We start from the raw sequence: 19,260 nt of genomic DNA on the forward strand, positions 1-19,260 counted from the left end.
ATATATTCTTTTATGTGACTGAAGTTGTTTAAAAAAAAAAAAGGAAGCACCAACAAACAAAAACTTATCCCAGCAAACCCAGGTTGATTTGGATGTTCTTCCTAATGTGATAAATCTGAATGAAAACCAAGCATGCTTGACCAAGAGTAAAGTGATAGAGCCTCCAGTAGGGCCTACTGGAGAGTGTGGAGTAGAGATAGGAATATAAGATGTGACTAAGTAGAGTCTTATATGGGGATTAAATTCTGTGCATGTGGAGACAATCAAGTATGGTCAAAATACTCTTGAAAATCCCTTAAAATTTCCCATAAAGTACAAATGTAGACATACTGGCTTTCAAGAAGTCTGATGTGGCCAGTTCTTCCTTTAACATTGCTTTTCTTTTGTTGAATCAATGATGAGGCAGTTGCTATATTCTTTTTAGTGACTAAGGGTAGAATAACAGAATTGGAAGAATTAACTTTTTATTCTAGTTCGTGAAACTGATTTTCATTATTTCTGTGAGTAAAAATGCCTTTTTTTTTTTTTAAATTCGTAAATGAATAAGGACCTTTGTTTTCCAAGGAAATCCTTGGGTTACAAGGATGTTTGAGAGTCCACTTTTTCTCAGAGAGGCCCATTCTCTTTTATATAGTGTGAAATTTGTACCTCTTCATAGCTCTGATTTTCTCGTGTGCCTGTCTATCTTCTTCAGTCTTTCCTTCTCTCTGATTCTACTCTATCTTGTCTGATAGGCTCCTGCCTCAACTCCTTACCTTTATTTTCTCTTCATCTTTGTTCCCATACTCGCTTGTACTTGTCCTGTGCTCTGTATTTTTCTTGCTCTACTCAGTAACAGTAGAATAATCGAATTCAAATTCAGTTACCTGAAGTGTGGTAGCATAAGATCTGGTTTAGGTTTAGGCTCTTATTTAACTTTGTGACTGAGAAAGGCATTTCACATCCCTGAGCCTCAATTTCCTTAGTTATAAAAGGAAGGTAATATATTAAATGAATTAGATATAGTGAAGGAGTACCAAATGGTGATGGTCTCTTGGGTAAATTAGAATTTCACAATTCTATTATCTATAGATTGTGCCTTCTATAATAACTTCTCTTAGTAAATTGAGTCAGGGTTGGTGCTCTGGACTGCTGGATAGCAGTTTTCAAAAATTTTCAATGACAGCTTTGAAATTGCTCATTTCTATTCAGCTACACTCTCTTCTTTCATGAATCACACTTTATAATCACCCTAATTCTATTCTTTCTCTTGATCTGGGGTAAAGAAATATGGGTTGACACGATATATAAAGATAAGACATCTTTTATGGTACACCAGAACTTTTTGACATAAAGGTTAGTAAATAAATAATGGAAGCAGTTTTTCTCTTTTGAATGCCAAAGCACAGTGGAAATTCTTGTTCTGTCTGAATGATTAACAGAAACGTAGAGAACTTACTGAAGGTATTGGTTTATCTTCAGGTAGGCTTTTTATTTTTTTAAAAGATTTTTTGATGTGGACCATTTTTAAAGTCTTTATTGAGTTTGTTACGATATTGCTTCTGTTTTATGTTTTGGCTTTTGGCCCCGAGGCATGTGGGATCTTAGCTTCCCGACCAGGGATTGAATCTACACCCCCTGCATTGGAAGGTGAAGTCTTAACCACTGGACCACCAGGGAAGTCCCTAGGTAGAATGTTAAATACGTATCTATTTTAAAAAGCATTTATTAAGTGTCTCCCTAGATATATTACTGAAGAAATAATAGCCACATGACCTAATATGGGATTAAAAGTTGAATTCCAGGTAACCTAGTTTCCTTGAAAAATAATCATTATATGCTGCGTGTGTGTCTTAAAATGAAGATTAAGAAATTAAGAAGGTTAGAGTCAAAAATTTTGATCAAGTAAATCTGTTTAAAGTCATATTTATGAATAAGTTGATTACTTGGAATTATTCTGGAAATCGATAGATGAATCTTTTCTTTCTGGTACTCAAAAACCTCAGTAAGTATCCTGCAGCAGAAATCTGCAAGAGGTGGTTTTCATCCTTGGCTGCCGCTATTGATCAGCAGTGCTTGTGACCTACTTTTAAGGGGCTGATAAGGAAGGAGGCATAGTATGTATATTTAAGGTTACATTTAAAAAGCCTTCCAGTATTTCCTTCACTTCGTTGTTGTTTCCATGGAAGCGGAACCACTATCATCAGCAGGAGTCCATTTCAACTGCTGGCTTCCGGTTCTTGTTTCTCTGTTACTATGGTGACTGCCTCGAAAGCAACAGAAATACCAAAAGTTTAAAAAGCAGCAATTTGATTACAAAATATGTTTTTGTTGTTGTTTTTTTGTTTTTGTTTTGCGGTACGCGGGCCTCTCACTGTTGCGGCCTCTCCTGTTGCGGAGCACAGGCTCCGGACGCGCAGGCTCAGCGGCCATGGCTCACGGGCCCAGCCGCTCCGCGGCATGTGGGATCTTGCCGGAACGGGCACGAACCCGTGTCCCCTGCATCAGCAGGCGGACTCTCAACCACTGCGCCACCAGGGAAGCCCACAAAATATGGTTTTAACTCTAGCTTTAATTAGGTGTTTTATAATTGACATTTTTGAATTTCAAGTTGATTTGTTTTGTTTGTTTTTTGTTTTTTTGCGGTACGCGGGCCTCTCACTGTTGTGGCCCCTCCCGTTGCGGAGCACAGGCTCCGGACGCGCAGGCTCAGTGGCCATGGCTCACGGGCACAGCCGCTCCGCGGCATGTGGGATCTTGCCGGACCGCGGCACGAACCCGTGTCCCCTGCATCAGCAGGCGGACTCTCAACCACTGTGCCACCAGGGAAGCCCTCAAGTTGATTTTTTTGAAAAAAGAAAAATTTGAAGTTTTATTAAAGCTTAATGACACAATTAAATAGAAAAAAACCCTAAATTGCCATAGTTTCTATTAGAGTTGAGACTAAGAAGAACCAAAAATTCTAAATGGGGATTTAAATTAGGGCTTGAAAGGTATAACCTGCAATGAGAAGAGCTAATGATAATGGGAGTAGCAGTTGGAGTCTATGAGCAATAAGCTCAAAACTAAGAGTGAGCAGTGTGTTGAAGTAGTGAATGTTTCTTATTTATGTGGCACATTTTATCTTCAAAATATGTTATAGTTAGGTGATTTTCACAGATTATATCCATTTTTCAACCGAGTAAAAATAAAAACCTTGGGTTTAGAAATTAAGTAAATTTTAAGGACAGAGGCAGGAAGCAATACTGACATTTTATTTGAGGTTCGAGGAGTTGGAGAGTTAATAAATATAGATTGTTCCACAGTTAAAAGGCAGTAGAGATCCCCATCCCTCACCAAGACCAGTTATATTTGTGAATTACTACTCATAAAGGAGAGAAGAGATGGAGTTGTAAGATAAAAGCTGTGAAAGGAAAGGTATTTAAGCAAAATTGCAATCCCAACTTTGTTGCAATTTTTCTTTTCTTTTAAAAAAATATTTATTTATTTATTAGGCTGCACTGGGTCTTAGTTGTGGCACGCAGGATCTTCGTTGTGGTATGCGGGATCTTTAGTTGAGGCATGCGAACTCTTAGTTGCGGCATGTGGGATCTAGTTCCCTGACCAGGGATCGAACCTGGGCCCCCTGCATTGGGAGTGCAGAGTCTTAGCCATTGGACCACCAGGGAAGTCCCTGTACTTTTTCTTAGAGGTCTGTATTCACTCAGGGTTCTTTGGTTTACATGTGACAAAATCCACTACCTTAGGGAACAAATGGCAGGATTGTAGGTTCAACTGAAATCAGAGACCCCAGTCACATTAGGTTTTCTTTTTTGGTCTCTCGTATTTGTGTCTCTTTTTTTGCTTTGGCAGAAACTATGGCTGCTGGCACTTCCCACTCTCTTATTTCCAGCGTCAATAACACAGAAGGACTGATTGGTCCAGTTTGTGTTGGGCCAATTTCTCCCTTCTCCAACTGTGGCCAAGAGGATGGGGTTCTATGGTTGGCCCTGCTGTGACAGGGAGGCTCACCCCTGGCTGACAAGTAGTGACTAGAGGGGCTGAGATGTGAAATAAGGTAGCAGCTTTCATTCAAACCATGTTGTTAAGGGTTAGTAGTGGTTGGGGGAAGAGGTGGAGGAGTTTGAAGGGGAGGAGAAAGGGGCATTTCCCAGAAGAAATAGAAGATGTTGTTCCAGGCAGAAATAAGAAGAGGTTTTCCCACCTGTAGAAAAATATTTTTCTCTTGGGGAAAAATATCTGCTTTATTGTAATTCAGTTCACTTCTAATTCAGGAAACCAGGTGACATTATTATGTAGGATTTGGTTTTGAGAGAAAAACCAAGATTGAAAACCTTTACAACTTATTGCTTCCTATAGCACTGGCTCTGTTGTAGTACCTTTTATGTATGTTGTCTCCTTTAATCTCTACAGTCATTTGAGGTATATATTTCCATTTTAGAGAATGAGGAAGAGGTTCACAGAGTTGAGATGACTTATCATCGGACACATGACTAACGAGAGACAGAGTCAGAATTCAGATAACCAGGGTTTCTGGAATATAATCCAGGGTACTGTCCACTGTGTGATACTTACATTTTGGTTAACTTCATTCAGAAGATGCATAGGGTGAATTATAAAAACAGTACTGTGTATTAAGTGCTTTGATAAAAATGAGTCATGAATAGTATTGAATATTATTTATGCTAGGAACCTTAGACATCATATAGTACAGTGGTTTCAGACTTTTTGACTTTCAGCCATGGAATCCTTTCTTCAAATGAAATGTTATATTATAGTCGAGTATATATATAAAATGGGTAAAAGCATAGGATCATCCCACTCTGGAGAGGAGAGATCCAGGAGTATAACACCTCCTTTTTGAGATCTTTTCTTAGAGGCCACTTTGAATACCCTTTCCTTAGGGAAACTGAGAGCCAGACAGGGTAAATGATCCTTGTTCACTTTCACATAATATATTACAAGGATTTAAATCACATTATTGTTTTCAGTTGTAAGGTGGGTGACAATTTGTTATTAATGAATAAACCCTGATGCTTGCAAAAATCAGAGTGAATTTAGAGTTACCCTAAATAATTTTATTCTCCAGTTTGGTGGTACTTTTATAGCATATCACATCCATGTCACAGCTTTTATTAAATGTCTCTTGCACTTAGTCCTATTTGTTGAGTTGGACAATCGTATACTGTTTGGGCTAGGCTGGTCTCTTGTCCACAGAGCTTTTTACATTACATTCTTTATATATCGGCTCCTCTTATAAAATACATCAAGTTCTCTATACATATTTAAACAGGGGCGTTTCAGAATTTAGATAAATGAAATTCATCTAGAGACCTTGCTGATATGAATAACTTTAGACCTTGCTGATATGAATAACTTTGATGTCTGTTCCAATTTTGATCTCTCCCTTCTTTTCAGTTAGAAATGTGAACAAGTGGTAAATTGGGTAAAAGGAAGTTAATCTTCAGTTTGGATTAAAGAAAGTTTATTTATTTTTCACATGTCCTGATTTCTGTTTTTTCCTTTTAGGAGAGTCAAGCCCTACTCGTCGAGAAGCTGTGAAGAGAAGAACCGCAGAATATCTCATGCGAGCAGAGAGTCTCTCTAGCCTTTATGTGAAACCTCAACTTGATGATGTATCTCAGGTATGTCTTATGTTTCATTTTATATTTTCTTTAGCCATTTTTGCTGTTTTGTCTCTCAGTTTTATTTCTAACTAGAATGTTTGAGCATTTTGGTCTTTGGAATTTTATCAGTGATTTTCTTACAAGGTGTTGGTGAGAAGAAAAGCATTAAAGCAAACCACCAAAAGTGGAATAAAATGGGACTCACTTTCTCCTTCTCTTTCTCGGCCCTTTATTCTTTACTCCATCCCTAATATCACCATGTGTAGAATGACAGTAATTTATACTGAATTTTATTTGAAAATTTTAAAGTTAAGTTATGATTCTTATACTATTCCTGCACCGTTTATTGATTCATGCTAAAACTGATTATTTAAGCATAAGTCCTACAAGTAGCAGCTATAGATTACCTAGAATTATAAAGGTATAATTCTAACAGGGATATTTAGGTTATTTGGGGCTACCCCTAGTCTTGTCTGGAAAGCAGGTGAATGTTTAAAACATTAGAAACATTTTGGTTTATCATTACTGTTTTTATGTTATGTCCATCTGGATTTGGCAAATTTCTGGAAGAAATTTTTCTGTTTTTTTCTTTTTTACTTTATATGAAACTAAGTTTTTTTTTCTGATGCAATTTAAGACTTATACCTTCTAGAGGTGGGAGAAAGTGTTTATTTTCTTAATTGATCTAAGAGGCAGGCAGGCTTGTTCACATCTCAACTCTGTCCCTTGAAGCCATGGAAGATTGGACAAGGTACTTAACTCCACCTCTTAGCTTCAGTTTCTACATCTGAATGATGAGGATAATAGTAATTCCTTTCTAGGTTGTAGTTAGGATTAAATGAGTTAAAAAAAAAATCACTCATATGTGGATGCACACGTACATACACATGTGAACATTCAAGTGCCTACCTCATAAAAAGGCCAGCCTATAAGCCAAGCTTTTTAGACTAGCTTAATAAGCATTAGCCCTATTTTTCATCTCCCCTCATATATTGCTTTATATACCTTTTCCCACATTTTTAAATGCTTTTTATACTTTCTGAAAATTATAAAATGTCTCAATTTTCTAGTTTGAAAATAGCCCATTATTTAATCTTGGTTCATTGGACAACTAAAACTTTTTTTGCTGCTTTTCTGAGGCCTTTTCATTTTCTGTGTGCCCTTTTAAAACATACAGTTATCAGAACTGTACTTTTAGTATAAGAATTTCTGTTGTTAAGCATTTGGCCAATCTTTTTAGAACAAAAACGTATATTCCAACTTTGAAGTAATATACTTTCGTTACTTGTTCTAACATAATGAATGTATTTAAGTAAGACAGCTGCTGACTCATTTTCAGATTGTTAATTACTGTGACTCTCTGTATTCTGTTTGCTGATCTTTTCCTGTTTTCTTTCATCATTGTTTCAATTATATTATTTCCTTTAATGTTTCACTATTGAATTTTATTTTTAATTTTTAAAATTAAAAACTACTTTTATTGAAGTATAATTGACTTATATTAGTTTCAGGTGCACAACATAGTGATTCAATATTTTTATACATTACAAAATGGTCACCATGGTAAGTCTAGTTATCTTGTGTTACCATATAAAGTTATTACAATACTATTGACTATATTCCTTATGCTGACTTATTTACTTTGTAACTGGAAGTTTGTACCTCTTAATCTCCCACACCTGTTTCACTCACACCCTCTCCCTGCTCTGGCAACCACCAGTCTGTTCTCTGTATTTATGAGTCTGTTTCTGTTTTGTTATGTTTATTCATTTGTTTTGTCTTTTAGATTCCACATGTAAGTGGAATCATACAATATTTGTTTTTCCCTGACACTTAGCCTAATACCTAACACCCTCTAGGTCCAGTCACTTTGCAAATGGCAGGATTGAGTTTTATCTTTTTTAAAAATAAATTTATTTATTTATTATTTATTTATTTTTGTCTGTGTTGGGTCTTTGTTGCTGCACATGGGCTTTCTCTAGCTGCGGTGAGCGCGCGTTACTTTTCGTTGTGGTGCGTGGGCTTCTCTTCGCGGTGTCTTCTCTTGTTGTGGAGCACGGGCTCTAGGTGCGCAGGCTTCAGTAGTTGTGGCACGCGGGCTCAGTAGTTGTGGCGCACGGGCTTAGTTGCTCTGTGGCATGTGGAATCTTCCCGGATCAGATATCGAACCCATGTCCCCTGCATTGGCAGGCGGATTCTTAACTACTGCGCCACCAGGGAAGTCCCTGAATTTTATCATTTTTAAATGGAATATTTATCTAAACATTACTTTGAATCTGATTCTTATTTTCTGTGGAGTTGGCAACCTACCCTGTGTGCTATCCTGATGCGTATATTCTCCATCCATTTTGGGGGATACTCATCAATGTAGTAAATAGGATGCGCCTCTATGAACTTTTACTAAATCCATCTTGTATATAAATACAGTTGATCCTTGAACAACATGGGTTTGAACAGTGTGGGTTCACTTACACGTGGATTTCTTTCAGCAGTAAATACTGCAGTACTACACAGTCTGAAGTTGGTTGAATCCATGGATACAGGAGGAATTGTGGATACAGAGGGCTACTATAAGTTATATTAGGATTTTCAACTGTGGAGAGGTTTGGCACCCCAACCCCGTATTATTCAAGGGATAACCATATTCTAAAAGTTTTAGGGAGTCAAAATCAGCAGTATTCTGTTCTTTCTATTAATGTTAACTTTGAATGTTCTACTTATACTTACTCATTCAAACTCTCCATTTATGTATCCCCTGTTACAGTTCCCCACAGTCATTTTATGGAGCAATAATTTATTAGGCAAATAAATATATAAAGCCTGCTGTATAGCTTTTGACTTGGAGAAAGGAACCATGAAGTATATCAGTCAGAATTTTCCTTCAAGCATAGCTTCAAATGAAAATAAAACAAAAAGAGATCTAGTATAGGAAAGCTGATTATATTAGATTTATATAAATTCATTAAGCCTCTGTTATGACTCTGCGTGTATACAGTATCAAACTAGATATACTTTGGAGTTATATTAAAGATATGACACAGTCTCTGCTCTTGCAAACCCTAAAGCATAATTGAGGACCCAAAATATGTACGTAATTGAGGAAACAAAAGTTAGAGAGGATTGTGAGAGCCATGTAGAATAATGGAAACTTGTATCAGGAAGGGTTAAAAAGGGGTACCTAGTGAATCAGATTTGATATGCTAGGATTTTTTTTCAGTTCTTAGGCAAGGAGGTTAGAGAAGAGTTTTTCCTGATAGAGCAAGATGTTTTTCTTTTAGGGTAAGGATTTTCTTTTTATTTTCACTTTTGTATTTTACTCTTAAATCTGGCCCTTATTTAGGTCAGAGATATGCTTGATTATTTTTTATCTGTAATTTAACTTAAATGTCTTCTAGAGGTTCTGGATGAGCTTGGTGAATTTATTATTTCTCTTCTTTAGCCATCTTTGGGCAATAGTTTCAACCAACACAATGAGAGAATGATATAAATGATTTTTAGCAAATCTTAAATTCTGTGTAGAGCAGATATTATTCCTTTCTTGAATACATGTGCAAATATTTCTTTCTCATCTGGTTGAATAAGAAAATAAAGGAATCCTTTGTGGGTTTGAAATTTTTTGTTGATTACTCTTTTTCCCTTTGGTGCAGTCTAGGTCATGACTCACTTTACCTGAGTTTTCTGTGGTAGTTCAAGCTTTTGCTTTATTGAGTTTATTTGAGACTCTTATGTGGTAAATAAAAAAGTTCCGAATTTCCCCGTCGTTGGTGATAATATCTTTTTCAAAAAAGGAAAGAAAGGAGCAAAAGCACTCTCCTACTCTTTCTTTTCTTCATTACTTCATTACTAAAAGGCTCTGAGGAAACTTAAGGAGCAAGTCTGAGAAAAAAAGGAAATGAGCTTTATTTGAACTAAAGGTGCAGTTTTAACTAAAGGAGATGGATTTCTTTTCCTTTTTTTTTTTTTAATTGTTGGTGACTTTGAATGATTTAAGAATTGGTATTAGAGGGAGTTTCTCTGGAAAAGACTTGAAATAGCTTATTTGCTATTTTTAGCTCTAGGAATTTAAAACTTAAGATCAGTGAAATTTAGAAAAAGACAGTAAATGGTCTAAACTTAGGACATAAAGGATTGTGTAGTTTTTAAAGCACGAATACTTTTTTTTGTTTGCAATTACAAGGTACGAATGAAAATACAATTGGCCCTCTGTACCCACGGGTTCCACATTTGTGGATTAAACCAACTGCAGATCGAAAATATTTGGGGAGAAAAAAATTCTAGAAAGTTCTAAGAAACAAAACTTGAATTTGGCACCTGTTGTCAACTATTGACAAAGCATTTACATTGCATTAGGTATTATAGGTAGTTTAGAGATGATTTAAAGTATATGGGAGGATGTGTGTAGGTTATATGTAAATACTACACCATTTTAAATAAGGGACTTGAGCATCTGAGGATTTTGGTATTCGTGGGGATCCTGGAACCAATCCCCTGTGTATACTGAGGGACAACTGTAGAATGTATGGCTTTCCTGAATATTTTGTGGATTTTGAGTATAGTTGCTGTAATATTGAAAATATTTCTCTGTTGTGCATTTTGTTTACTGGTATTATTGGTATTTTTCAATTCTTCTTTAGCAAATATTTTAAAATGAGTGTTGTATCACCCTTAGTGAAACATGGGCAAAGCAAAGATAGAAATCAGGGGCATTCCAAATCAGTAATAGGACTGCAGTTAAGAGTTGTGCTTGAAATGTGATGTAAGAGAGACTTTTTTTAGGAAACTGAGTATTGAGGGTTAATAGGTTGCCAGTGAAAGTCTCGGCAAAGCCAAAAATCTACAGATGAAGCCAAGTTCAGAAACTAGTGTAGTTGGCTATCGTGGTTCAGAGCGGAATTCTTGATATGTTCTTTGTAGAGCTTTCCTTTTGTCCTTGATTGCTTGTTCCCTCCCAAATAATGCTGACTTACTCTCAGGTTATTTAAGGATGAGTAGCTAACCTTACTCCACATGTGGTTGGTGGACCAGCAGCACAGCATCACCTGGTATCTTCTTGGAAATGCAGAATCTTAGGCTCCACCAAAGACTGCTGAATCCGAATCTCCATTTTTACAAGGTCCTCAGATGATGTGCATGCATGTTAAAGTTTGAAAAGTACCTCACTAACAGATTGGTAAGAATTGAGATAGATCTCATTGAGAAAAGGGAATAATACCGAGTGAAAGAGACTCTGGGCAGGATAAACAACAGCTTTAAAAAAACCCCAAAAATGAAAACAAAGGTAAGGTTAACTTAACCATTTAGACAGTGTTGAACAGGAATAGTAAATAGGTTTTACTACTGTGCTAACTCTAACCACTGGTGGTGGCTGTATTGCAAGACAGAGTGTGGGACTAATAGAGTCTGCCATTGGCTTGAGCAGTTGAGTGATATATACTTACCATCTTTGGTTTTGAAGGTTGTTGGATTATCATATATTCTTGCCTTTCCCTTCTCCTCACCCTCTGTATTTAAGTTTTGAACTCCTTGCTTCTCTAGGCATCTTCTGATATAGTAGCTAATACAAATAAGTGAAATTTTTACTTTTTTCTTTAAGGAAATCAGCCATGTTGCCTAGAAATATTTCCACCCCACCCTGCCCCAGTAGCATTGGCTGAAGTTTTCCTAAACAATGTTATATTATTTTATAAATAAGATTTAATCCCCTCTTATCTATTACCTAGTTTTGTCATCTTAGACAAATTGCTTAACCTTGCTGCTTTTCAGTTTTCTCATCTGAAAAAAAAAATTTTGGACTTGATCTCGGTCTCTTTCTTTTCTTAAAATTCTGTGGATTTATGTTTCCTTTTGCCATCTAAAAAAGGAATAGATCTATAGGGATTCTACCCAATTTAAGCACTGCATATCAGAAATACAGGATTTTTTATTGATGGTTTTATTTCATGATCTTTCTTTGTTCATTTCTCTGATCTTAAACTTTTATAGATGGTTAAAGTAGAAAGAGAACTTGAATGATCACTTTGCCTTTGGTCTTTCCCCATTACAATTTCACCATTCCTGTCTTTGCAAAAGTAACCTTACTAAATCACTGTTTTCGTTGAGTTGCTTCTCATACAAAAACTTGTTTTCTAGAGTCTGGAAGACATAGTCCAGACTTTTTTCCCTGGCATTCAAGGCCTGTTAAAGGCAATAAAACTGACCAACCTTAAAAGTGCAATTTTATTTTCCTTTTTTCTACAATTTGAACATTTTTTTCCCCACCAAGAGAGTTCTTTTTTCCCCAATCCTATGTATAATATCCTTTCCTAACCTAATTCCTACATAACATTTAAAATCCCCTTTGATTCCACTTCTTTCTGAGACCACAGGTTATCATACATGTGATAAACTAGTGACTTATCTCTATTGTCTTATGTTTTTAAAAAATGTCTTATTGTTACTTAACTTTTCATGTATTTGGCTTATCTCCTCAGGTAAGTTGTAAACTTCTTGAAGCTAGGGACCATGTCTTTTTTTTTTTTTTAATATTTATTTATTTGGCTGTGCCATGTCTTAGTTGCAGCATATGGGATCTTTAGTTGTGGCGTACGGGATCTTTAGTTGCGACATGTGGGCTCTTAGTTGTGGCATGTGGGCTCTTAGTTGCAGCATGCGGGATCTAGTTCCCTGCCCAGGGATTGAACCCGAGCCCCCTGCATTGAGAGCGCAGAGTCTTAACTGCTGGACCACCAGGGAAGTCCTGGGATGGTGTCTTTTGATGATTTATATCCCTTTCAGTTATCATGCACATAGTGGGCACACAGTAATTTATTGAAAGGCACAGTAGAGATTTTGTGGTTTGCTGTCTTTGCTGTTTAGATTGCTAAAGTGAACTGATAAGTTTCTTTGGAAACTGAAAGATCCAATGACATTACTGAATAAGAGGGATAAGTAGGATATAGGGATGTTGGAAGTGTTTGGCCATATTTTCAAAGATGAATGTAATGGATAAGTTATCACTTAAAGTATTCTTTTTCCTCCTATAACTTTTCCTAACCATTCCTTTCACCAAAATCACAAGCATTTCTTGTTCTTACTTGGTAATAGAGTAGGGGGAGATGAATTCTTAATTATCAGAATGTGTTGTGTAGCAGAAGGACTGCAAGCAATAGAGTAAGGAGTTAGGGTCTAGCCTAGGACCTTTCACTGCTCTTTCTGACGGTAAACACCCAACCATTCTGAACTTCCTTTTATTTATCTGTAAAATGGGGATTATAATAATAACTTCTTGTAAGTACTACACTCAGGCCAGGGTGAGGTATGAAGATAAAATAATATATTAAGAGAGAAGAGACTATTTCTGTTATATGTCTACTAAAATACTCTGCTAAATGTTTTTCTATCCTTAAAAATTCCCCTTGGATTTTAGGGAGGCAGAGATGTATCTGTGTTTTATGTCATCTAGCTCAGCACCTAATAAAGTGAGATTAAAAAGGAATTTTTTGGAAACATATCCTAGAAGTAGAAATTAAATAGATTTAAAAAGATTATTATTGGGCTTCCCTCGTGGCATAGTGGTTAAGAATCCACCTGCCAATGCAGATGACACGGGTTCAAGTCCTTGTCCAGGAAGATTCCACATGCTGCAGAGCAACTAAGCCCGTGCACCACAACTACTGAGCCTGTGCTCTAGAGCTCGCAAGCCACAACTACTGAGCCCGCATGCCACAACTACTGAAGCCCGCACGCCTGGAGCCTGTGCTCCGCAACAAGAGAAGCCACCGCAATGAGAAGCTTGCACACCGCAATGAAGAGTAGCCCCTGCTCGCCGCAACTAGAGGGAGCCCGCACGCAGCAACAAAGACCCAACACAGCCAAAAATAAATAAATAAAATAAATTAAAAAAAACATTAAAAAAGAGTAACGTACTTAAAAAAAAGATTATTATCATCCTGTCCAGTTGCCACTGTCACCAGTGTTCTCAAATTGTCTCTTTAAAAAATAAAAAGTTGTCTTTTAAAAAAAAATTAAATACCACCTCTTTAGGCATATTGAAGTTAGTATTTGCTTACTAAACCTAAAAACAAAAAAATTTTTGAAAGCAATTAGGATTGCTGCTTTTAGGAAATTTCACAAAGTGACTGTTTTCCCCGTGTAAAAGACACCTAATTTGTCTATGCAACCTCCCTCACTTGTTACCCTGCTCTCTTCCTCCTTTCTCTCTTTTCTGCTCTTTCTCTTTGCTTCCAACCAACATGCTAGGCACTGTGAATATAAAGACGAATAAGGCATATTTCCTGTTCTCAAGGAGCTTCTTGTCTAGTGATGCTGAGCTGCACTAGGACTTGAAATATCAAAAATGTAACTCAGTAACTCTGGTAATCATGACATTTGGTTAACCAGGATATTTATTGTCTACTCATGGGGATGATAAATGTTTCCTATATATTCTAACGGATTTTTTTACAACAAAAAGGTCTGCTTTGAGGGTATAATAAGGCTTTGTGTGTCCTATCATCCTTTGCAGCATCACCATTTTAATATAAGGATTAATAAAGCATTGCTTTCTGGTTGTAAATGCCAAATGGAGATGTCTTTAAGTTTATCTAGTCTAATGTTTTACTTTTACTGATAGGGAAAAACTAAGACCAATGGGTGGAAAGTTAGGATTATTCTTTATTGTATGTGGTACTGAAATATCCCTTCCTTATTCACTGATCTTTTTTGGACTTTTTTTTGTGGCAAACAGACTAAGTTTTCCACATCACAGATGTTCAGATATTAAAAAATATTTTCTTTCTTCTGTAAATCATCTCTTTTCTAGGCTTACACAATCTCAGTTCTAATAATTATTGGTTATATGACAGAGTTTCTTAATTTTTCACCATTATTGGCAATTCTGATTGAACTTGAATTTGCCAATCCCTCTTAACATACCTAGTATATGTTTATAAAGTAACATTAAAGGACTATAGTTTTATGATGAGAGAAAATGACTTACGTTCCTTCCCTCTATTGTTACATTTGTTTTAGTCCCCTCCTTCTAAATTACTCTTGAGCCTTCTGGGGTAAATATAAGGCTGTGATTGATTGTTGGCTCAGTTAGCCATTTGTTACAAAGTTTCATTACAGCTGTACAGTTCTGAATTGCATTGTTGCTCTAGAAACTATATCAGCTCATTAATTTTTCTTTTTAAAATTTTGTTTTCAATGTTACGACTTATTTACTTGCGACTATTTTCTTGATTTTTATTTTCTTCATTTTTGATTTGATTATTTTTTTATTTTACATTCCAGACAAATAGAAACTTCCTCCTTTCATCTTTCCATTCTCTGATTTATGATAAATTTAGTTCCTTTGGCCTGACATTTGCTTCAGCAGGCAGTCTTCCTTCAAGCACCTCCCTGATTGATGTATAATCTTTGATATCTTCCATTAGCCTCCAGGATCACTAAGTTCAAGGCCCCCTTGGAACCTAAGGAGCCCTGCCGAGGAGCTGAAGGCCTTCAGAGTCCTTGGGGTGATTGACAAGGTAATTCTTCAGTGTCTCTTCAAGAGTTCAGTCATAAATCGATGCATGCTGACATTATGTCTTTGAAGCTTTGGATCTTAAGGATATGAAACAAAAGGAGAAAATGACTCAAATGCATCTGCACTTTAAAATAACAAAAGAGAAGAGAAAAAGCTTTTATCTAAGCAATTCATGTAAGGTCATGCAAAATATACTTGTGTTAAAGGAGAAGGTGCTTATTTGTTGGCATTTAGTCTAGTAAGGGGTTTGGTTTTATAAACCTGTTATAGTTATAAAAACTAGTGAGTCAGTAGTTGTTCAACATTAACTGGTATAGTCAATCTAATGGTCAAATAAAATGACATTCTCCTAATAAGTATCATTTCTTGAGTACCTGCTATGTATCAAACCATGTATTAGGCATTTATATAATATAAACAATGTATTAATCCTATCCAACCTGTTATTCCCATGTTGGTGTAAAAGCAATGCTTAGAACAGTTTAAGTAACTTGCCCAGAAATCACATAGCTATTTAGGGTGGTACTGAAATTCAAATGTAAATCGTTGTGACACCAAAAGCTGTGCTTTTTCCAATACACTAAACCCCCTTTTGCACACACACATTTTTATATTTGGAATAAAAGTACTGTGATAACAGAGGTCTCTGCCATTGAGTTTCCCCAAATTTGGTGACATCTCAGATATGCCAGACATTAACAGTACTGAGCCTGTCAGAGAGTTTACAAATGTAATTAAAAAATCATATACAGTAAACCGTGTTTTACATATATTTGGTCAACCACCACTTTACCTTTCAAAGTGAAAGAAAATATCTTAATATTAGTTATAAATTAATCTTTTTTATGTTAACCATGTTTTATGAAGCACCTTAGTGTTTGTTTATAACTTCATGTTCATTGAGTACTTCTTGTGTTCTAAAGTATGAATGTGAGTCCATACTAAAATTGAACAATATGCAGGATATTTCAGGTAATTTGAACAGTAACTAATAAGAGTTTGAGGTATTTCAAAATAAACAGTAGGTTGGATATTACATGAAGCTGTCAGGTCTTATTAAATTCTTATAAGCATCATTTTTCTCAAATAGATTTATTTGACTGAATTTTGAAGTTAAAGAATTCTAAGCAGTAGGACTTTTGAGCCTGAAATATTTCCTTAACCATGTTTTTCCTAGCCTTTCCAGTTTAGAGAACATTCTATTTGAGAATACAGAGGAGTAAAATAGCAATTAAATAGTTCTTGGATTAATGAAAGGTTCTTGGATTTCTGTGCAGGAAAATATACTTTTTTGATGTACAGTGTCTCCTCCTTCTCTTAAATCTGTTTATTTTGACAAAGTATGACCTTTCATTGCTCTGCTCTAATCATGAGTAGTCACCTTTAAGTTCTGATAATAGCTATGAGTCTCACATGTATCCAAATAAGGATGTTGACAGTAGAAGAATTCCTAAATTCTGTGCTGAGGCATAATTCATTACTGTCTTTGTTCTGTTAACCTGGGGAGTATGTTGGTATTTAGAAGGGGACATTTTAACTTTTCTAAGTAGAAACAAGGAAATATGAACTTGGGAATTAATAAGCTTTACAAATAATCTTTAAAAATTTGTATACCAGTCTCTCCTTTGTAAAAACATGAATAGGTAGATTTTTTAAAAGTTTGAATTTTTTTTAAATTGGAGTATAATTGCTTTACAATTTTGTGTTTTGAGTTTTTTTTAAGATAAATTCCTCCCCACTGTAATGAGGGATACCTAAAATTTGGGTTTTAGAAACTTGAAGTTTGGAAGAGAAGTGTTAATATCAATTCAAACAGGTAGAAAATACACTGGATACATTAATCTCACCTGTACCGCTCTGATTCTGTTTCATTAATATGTTCTTCATGAGTTATTTTGAGTGTTATTATCTAATAGCTCAGGAAAATAAAATTTGCCTAGGAATAGAATTTTATAGACTTTTATATATAAAGTAAATAAAGCAGATTTGTTCATTAATATCTAGCCTGTAAGCTCCATGAAAATAAGATCGTGTCTTGTTCAGCTGTATAATCTCATAGCACCTAGAATCATGCCTGGCACATAATGGATGATTAATAAACATTTGTTGAATGAATGAAATTGAGACTTAGATAACTTTAAATATATCATATATAGAGTGACACCTACTGGTGTAATGTGAGACTGCTACCTAGTATCATGGTTCAAGACACTCAGATGTCTTTACCCAGAGGCACAGTAATTGCAATGCTGTATCTTGGTCTAGAATTCAGAGGGGTGTAAGTGACTTTCTGTTCTTTAATTGGGATTAGAAAATCTTTCATTAGTATATATATGGGACAAGGAACTTAAGCTCTTGGAATATCAATAAGCTGGTGTGCATTCAGAAGCAAGAATGATAAGGCTAGTGAAGGCCCTCAAAATTGTATCATACAAAGAAGAGCTGAAAAATGAGGTTAACCTAATAAAAACGTGTGGTCTTCATATTTTTGAGGGCTATACAGGATAGAGTGAATATATAATGTTCTGTTCAGATCTTGAGGGTAAAAGGGGTTATTAAGTATGCCAGAGCAATAGATGCAAACCTAGGACATCTTAGGAAAAATAGGGCATCTGTCTTTCCTGGGAGAAAGACAGTGAGGGATAAGCCTTTTTTGTTCATATACCCCAAAGGATACAACTAGAAGTAAGTGAGTACAGATTTTTAAGTTTTGGGCTAATGATTAGAGATACCTTTCAAGAATTAGGATTGACCAAAGGTGGATTGGATTCCTTCATATCTTATTTGTTTCTTGTCATTAGAAGTACTCAAGTAAAGGCTGAAGGATCATTGACGAGGATGTTGTACAAGGAATCAAGTATTGGATGGATTTTTATGTTAGATAACTTTTAAAGGTTTCTTTTAGCCCTCAGACTCATTTACACATAGTCTTCATGTAGTAATGGCTAGGGAAAGTAGAAATTAGTGAAATACAGTACTCAGATAAGAAGGATGGGATTGCTATTGTTTTCATATAAGTTTGTGCATGTATGGATGCAAAATTTTGTGTTTCTGTGTGTGAGGTATGAATATATAGAGTATGTATATGTTTGTGTGTAGAAGGATTGTTTATATATAGGTAGTTTGCAGTTGAATTAGGAGTTTGGATTGGTAGTTTGATTGCTAATAGATGCCCAAGTGCTGGGAGAGTTTCTGAGAAAGTTCACTATTATATAGCTTATCTATAAAAAGGATAAAGGAATCCATAATCTAGTAATGTACTAATGTCAGTTTCCTGGTTTTGATATTGTGCTATAGGTATATAAGATGTCACCATCAGGAGAAGCTGGGTGAACGGTACATGGGACTCTGTTATTTTTGCAACTTCTTGTGAGTTTTAAACAGAGCTAAAAAAAAAAAAAGGCTAGGAGGAACAGTGACTTGAACATCAGAGTAAAAATACCAAGATGTGATCCCTTCATGTCCAGTTAACTCTTCTGGTTTGTGTGTAGCTGGAGAGTCATTCTGCATGTGGTGTGTGTATGGTGTTTACAAGGTCAACCAGTGAGGATGGTATGGTTGGATTGCCCAAATACATTGCCACTCCTTGAAAAACAGCTTCAGTGGGATGCTTTATAAGTCACTGTTACAAGAGATGCCACATAGTGTAAACCTAAAACTATTACTTCAAGTGCCTTGGCATTTTGTAATTGAGATAGCTTCCCAACTTTATCTGATGCTTGCTAGGTAGAATTCTTGGGTTGGCTTGCTATTGGGAAAAATTTTACTAACTTAGATGAAATGCAACAATTTGTAGAAAAGTGTAGACTATAACCTAATATGAAATGGAAAATTTGAATAGCCCTATAACTATTAAGGGAATTGAATTTACAATAAAAAAATTCCTAAAATGAAATCTTGGGGCTCAACTGGTTTCACTGGAGAATTCTACCAAAATTTTAAAGAATTGACACTGATTCTTTATATTCTTTTCAGATAATGGAAGAAGGTGGATCAGTTTCCAGTTCATTTTATGAGGCTAATATTGTCCTAATACCAAAATCAAAGACAGTACAAAAAAGAAAATTATAGGCCAATATTCACAGATACAGAAATCCTCAACAAAATATTAGCAAATAGAAATCAGCAGTATGTAAAAGGAATTAT

General features: G+C 35.7%; 1 protein-coding gene across 5 annotated transcripts in view; it reads left to right on the plus strand.

Moving 5' to 3' along the window:
• Positions 1-19,260, plus strand: part of RPS6KC1 (ribosomal protein S6 kinase C1) — a 224,560-nt gene that overhangs the window by 123,166 nt on the left and 82,134 nt on the right. For 4 of the 5 annotated variants that reach the window (XM_079905424.1, XM_079905429.1, XM_079905425.1 and 1 more), the window contains 2 exons: positions 5,509-5,624; positions 15,023-15,115. In XM_079905424.1, the coding sequence (XP_079761550.1) occupies positions 5,509-5,624; positions 15,023-15,115 (209 nt within the window). Of the gene's footprint in view, positions 1-5,508; positions 5,625-15,022; positions 15,116-19,260 lie in introns of those variants that run through there. The other variant, XM_079905428.1, reaches the window with a different exon arrangement.

The sequence above is a fragment of the Stenella coeruleoalba genome (genome assembly GCF_951394435.1).
Source record: "Stenella coeruleoalba genome assembly, chromosome: 1".
Taxonomy (NCBI): Eukaryota; Metazoa; Chordata; class Mammalia; order Artiodactyla; family Delphinidae; genus Stenella; species Stenella coeruleoalba.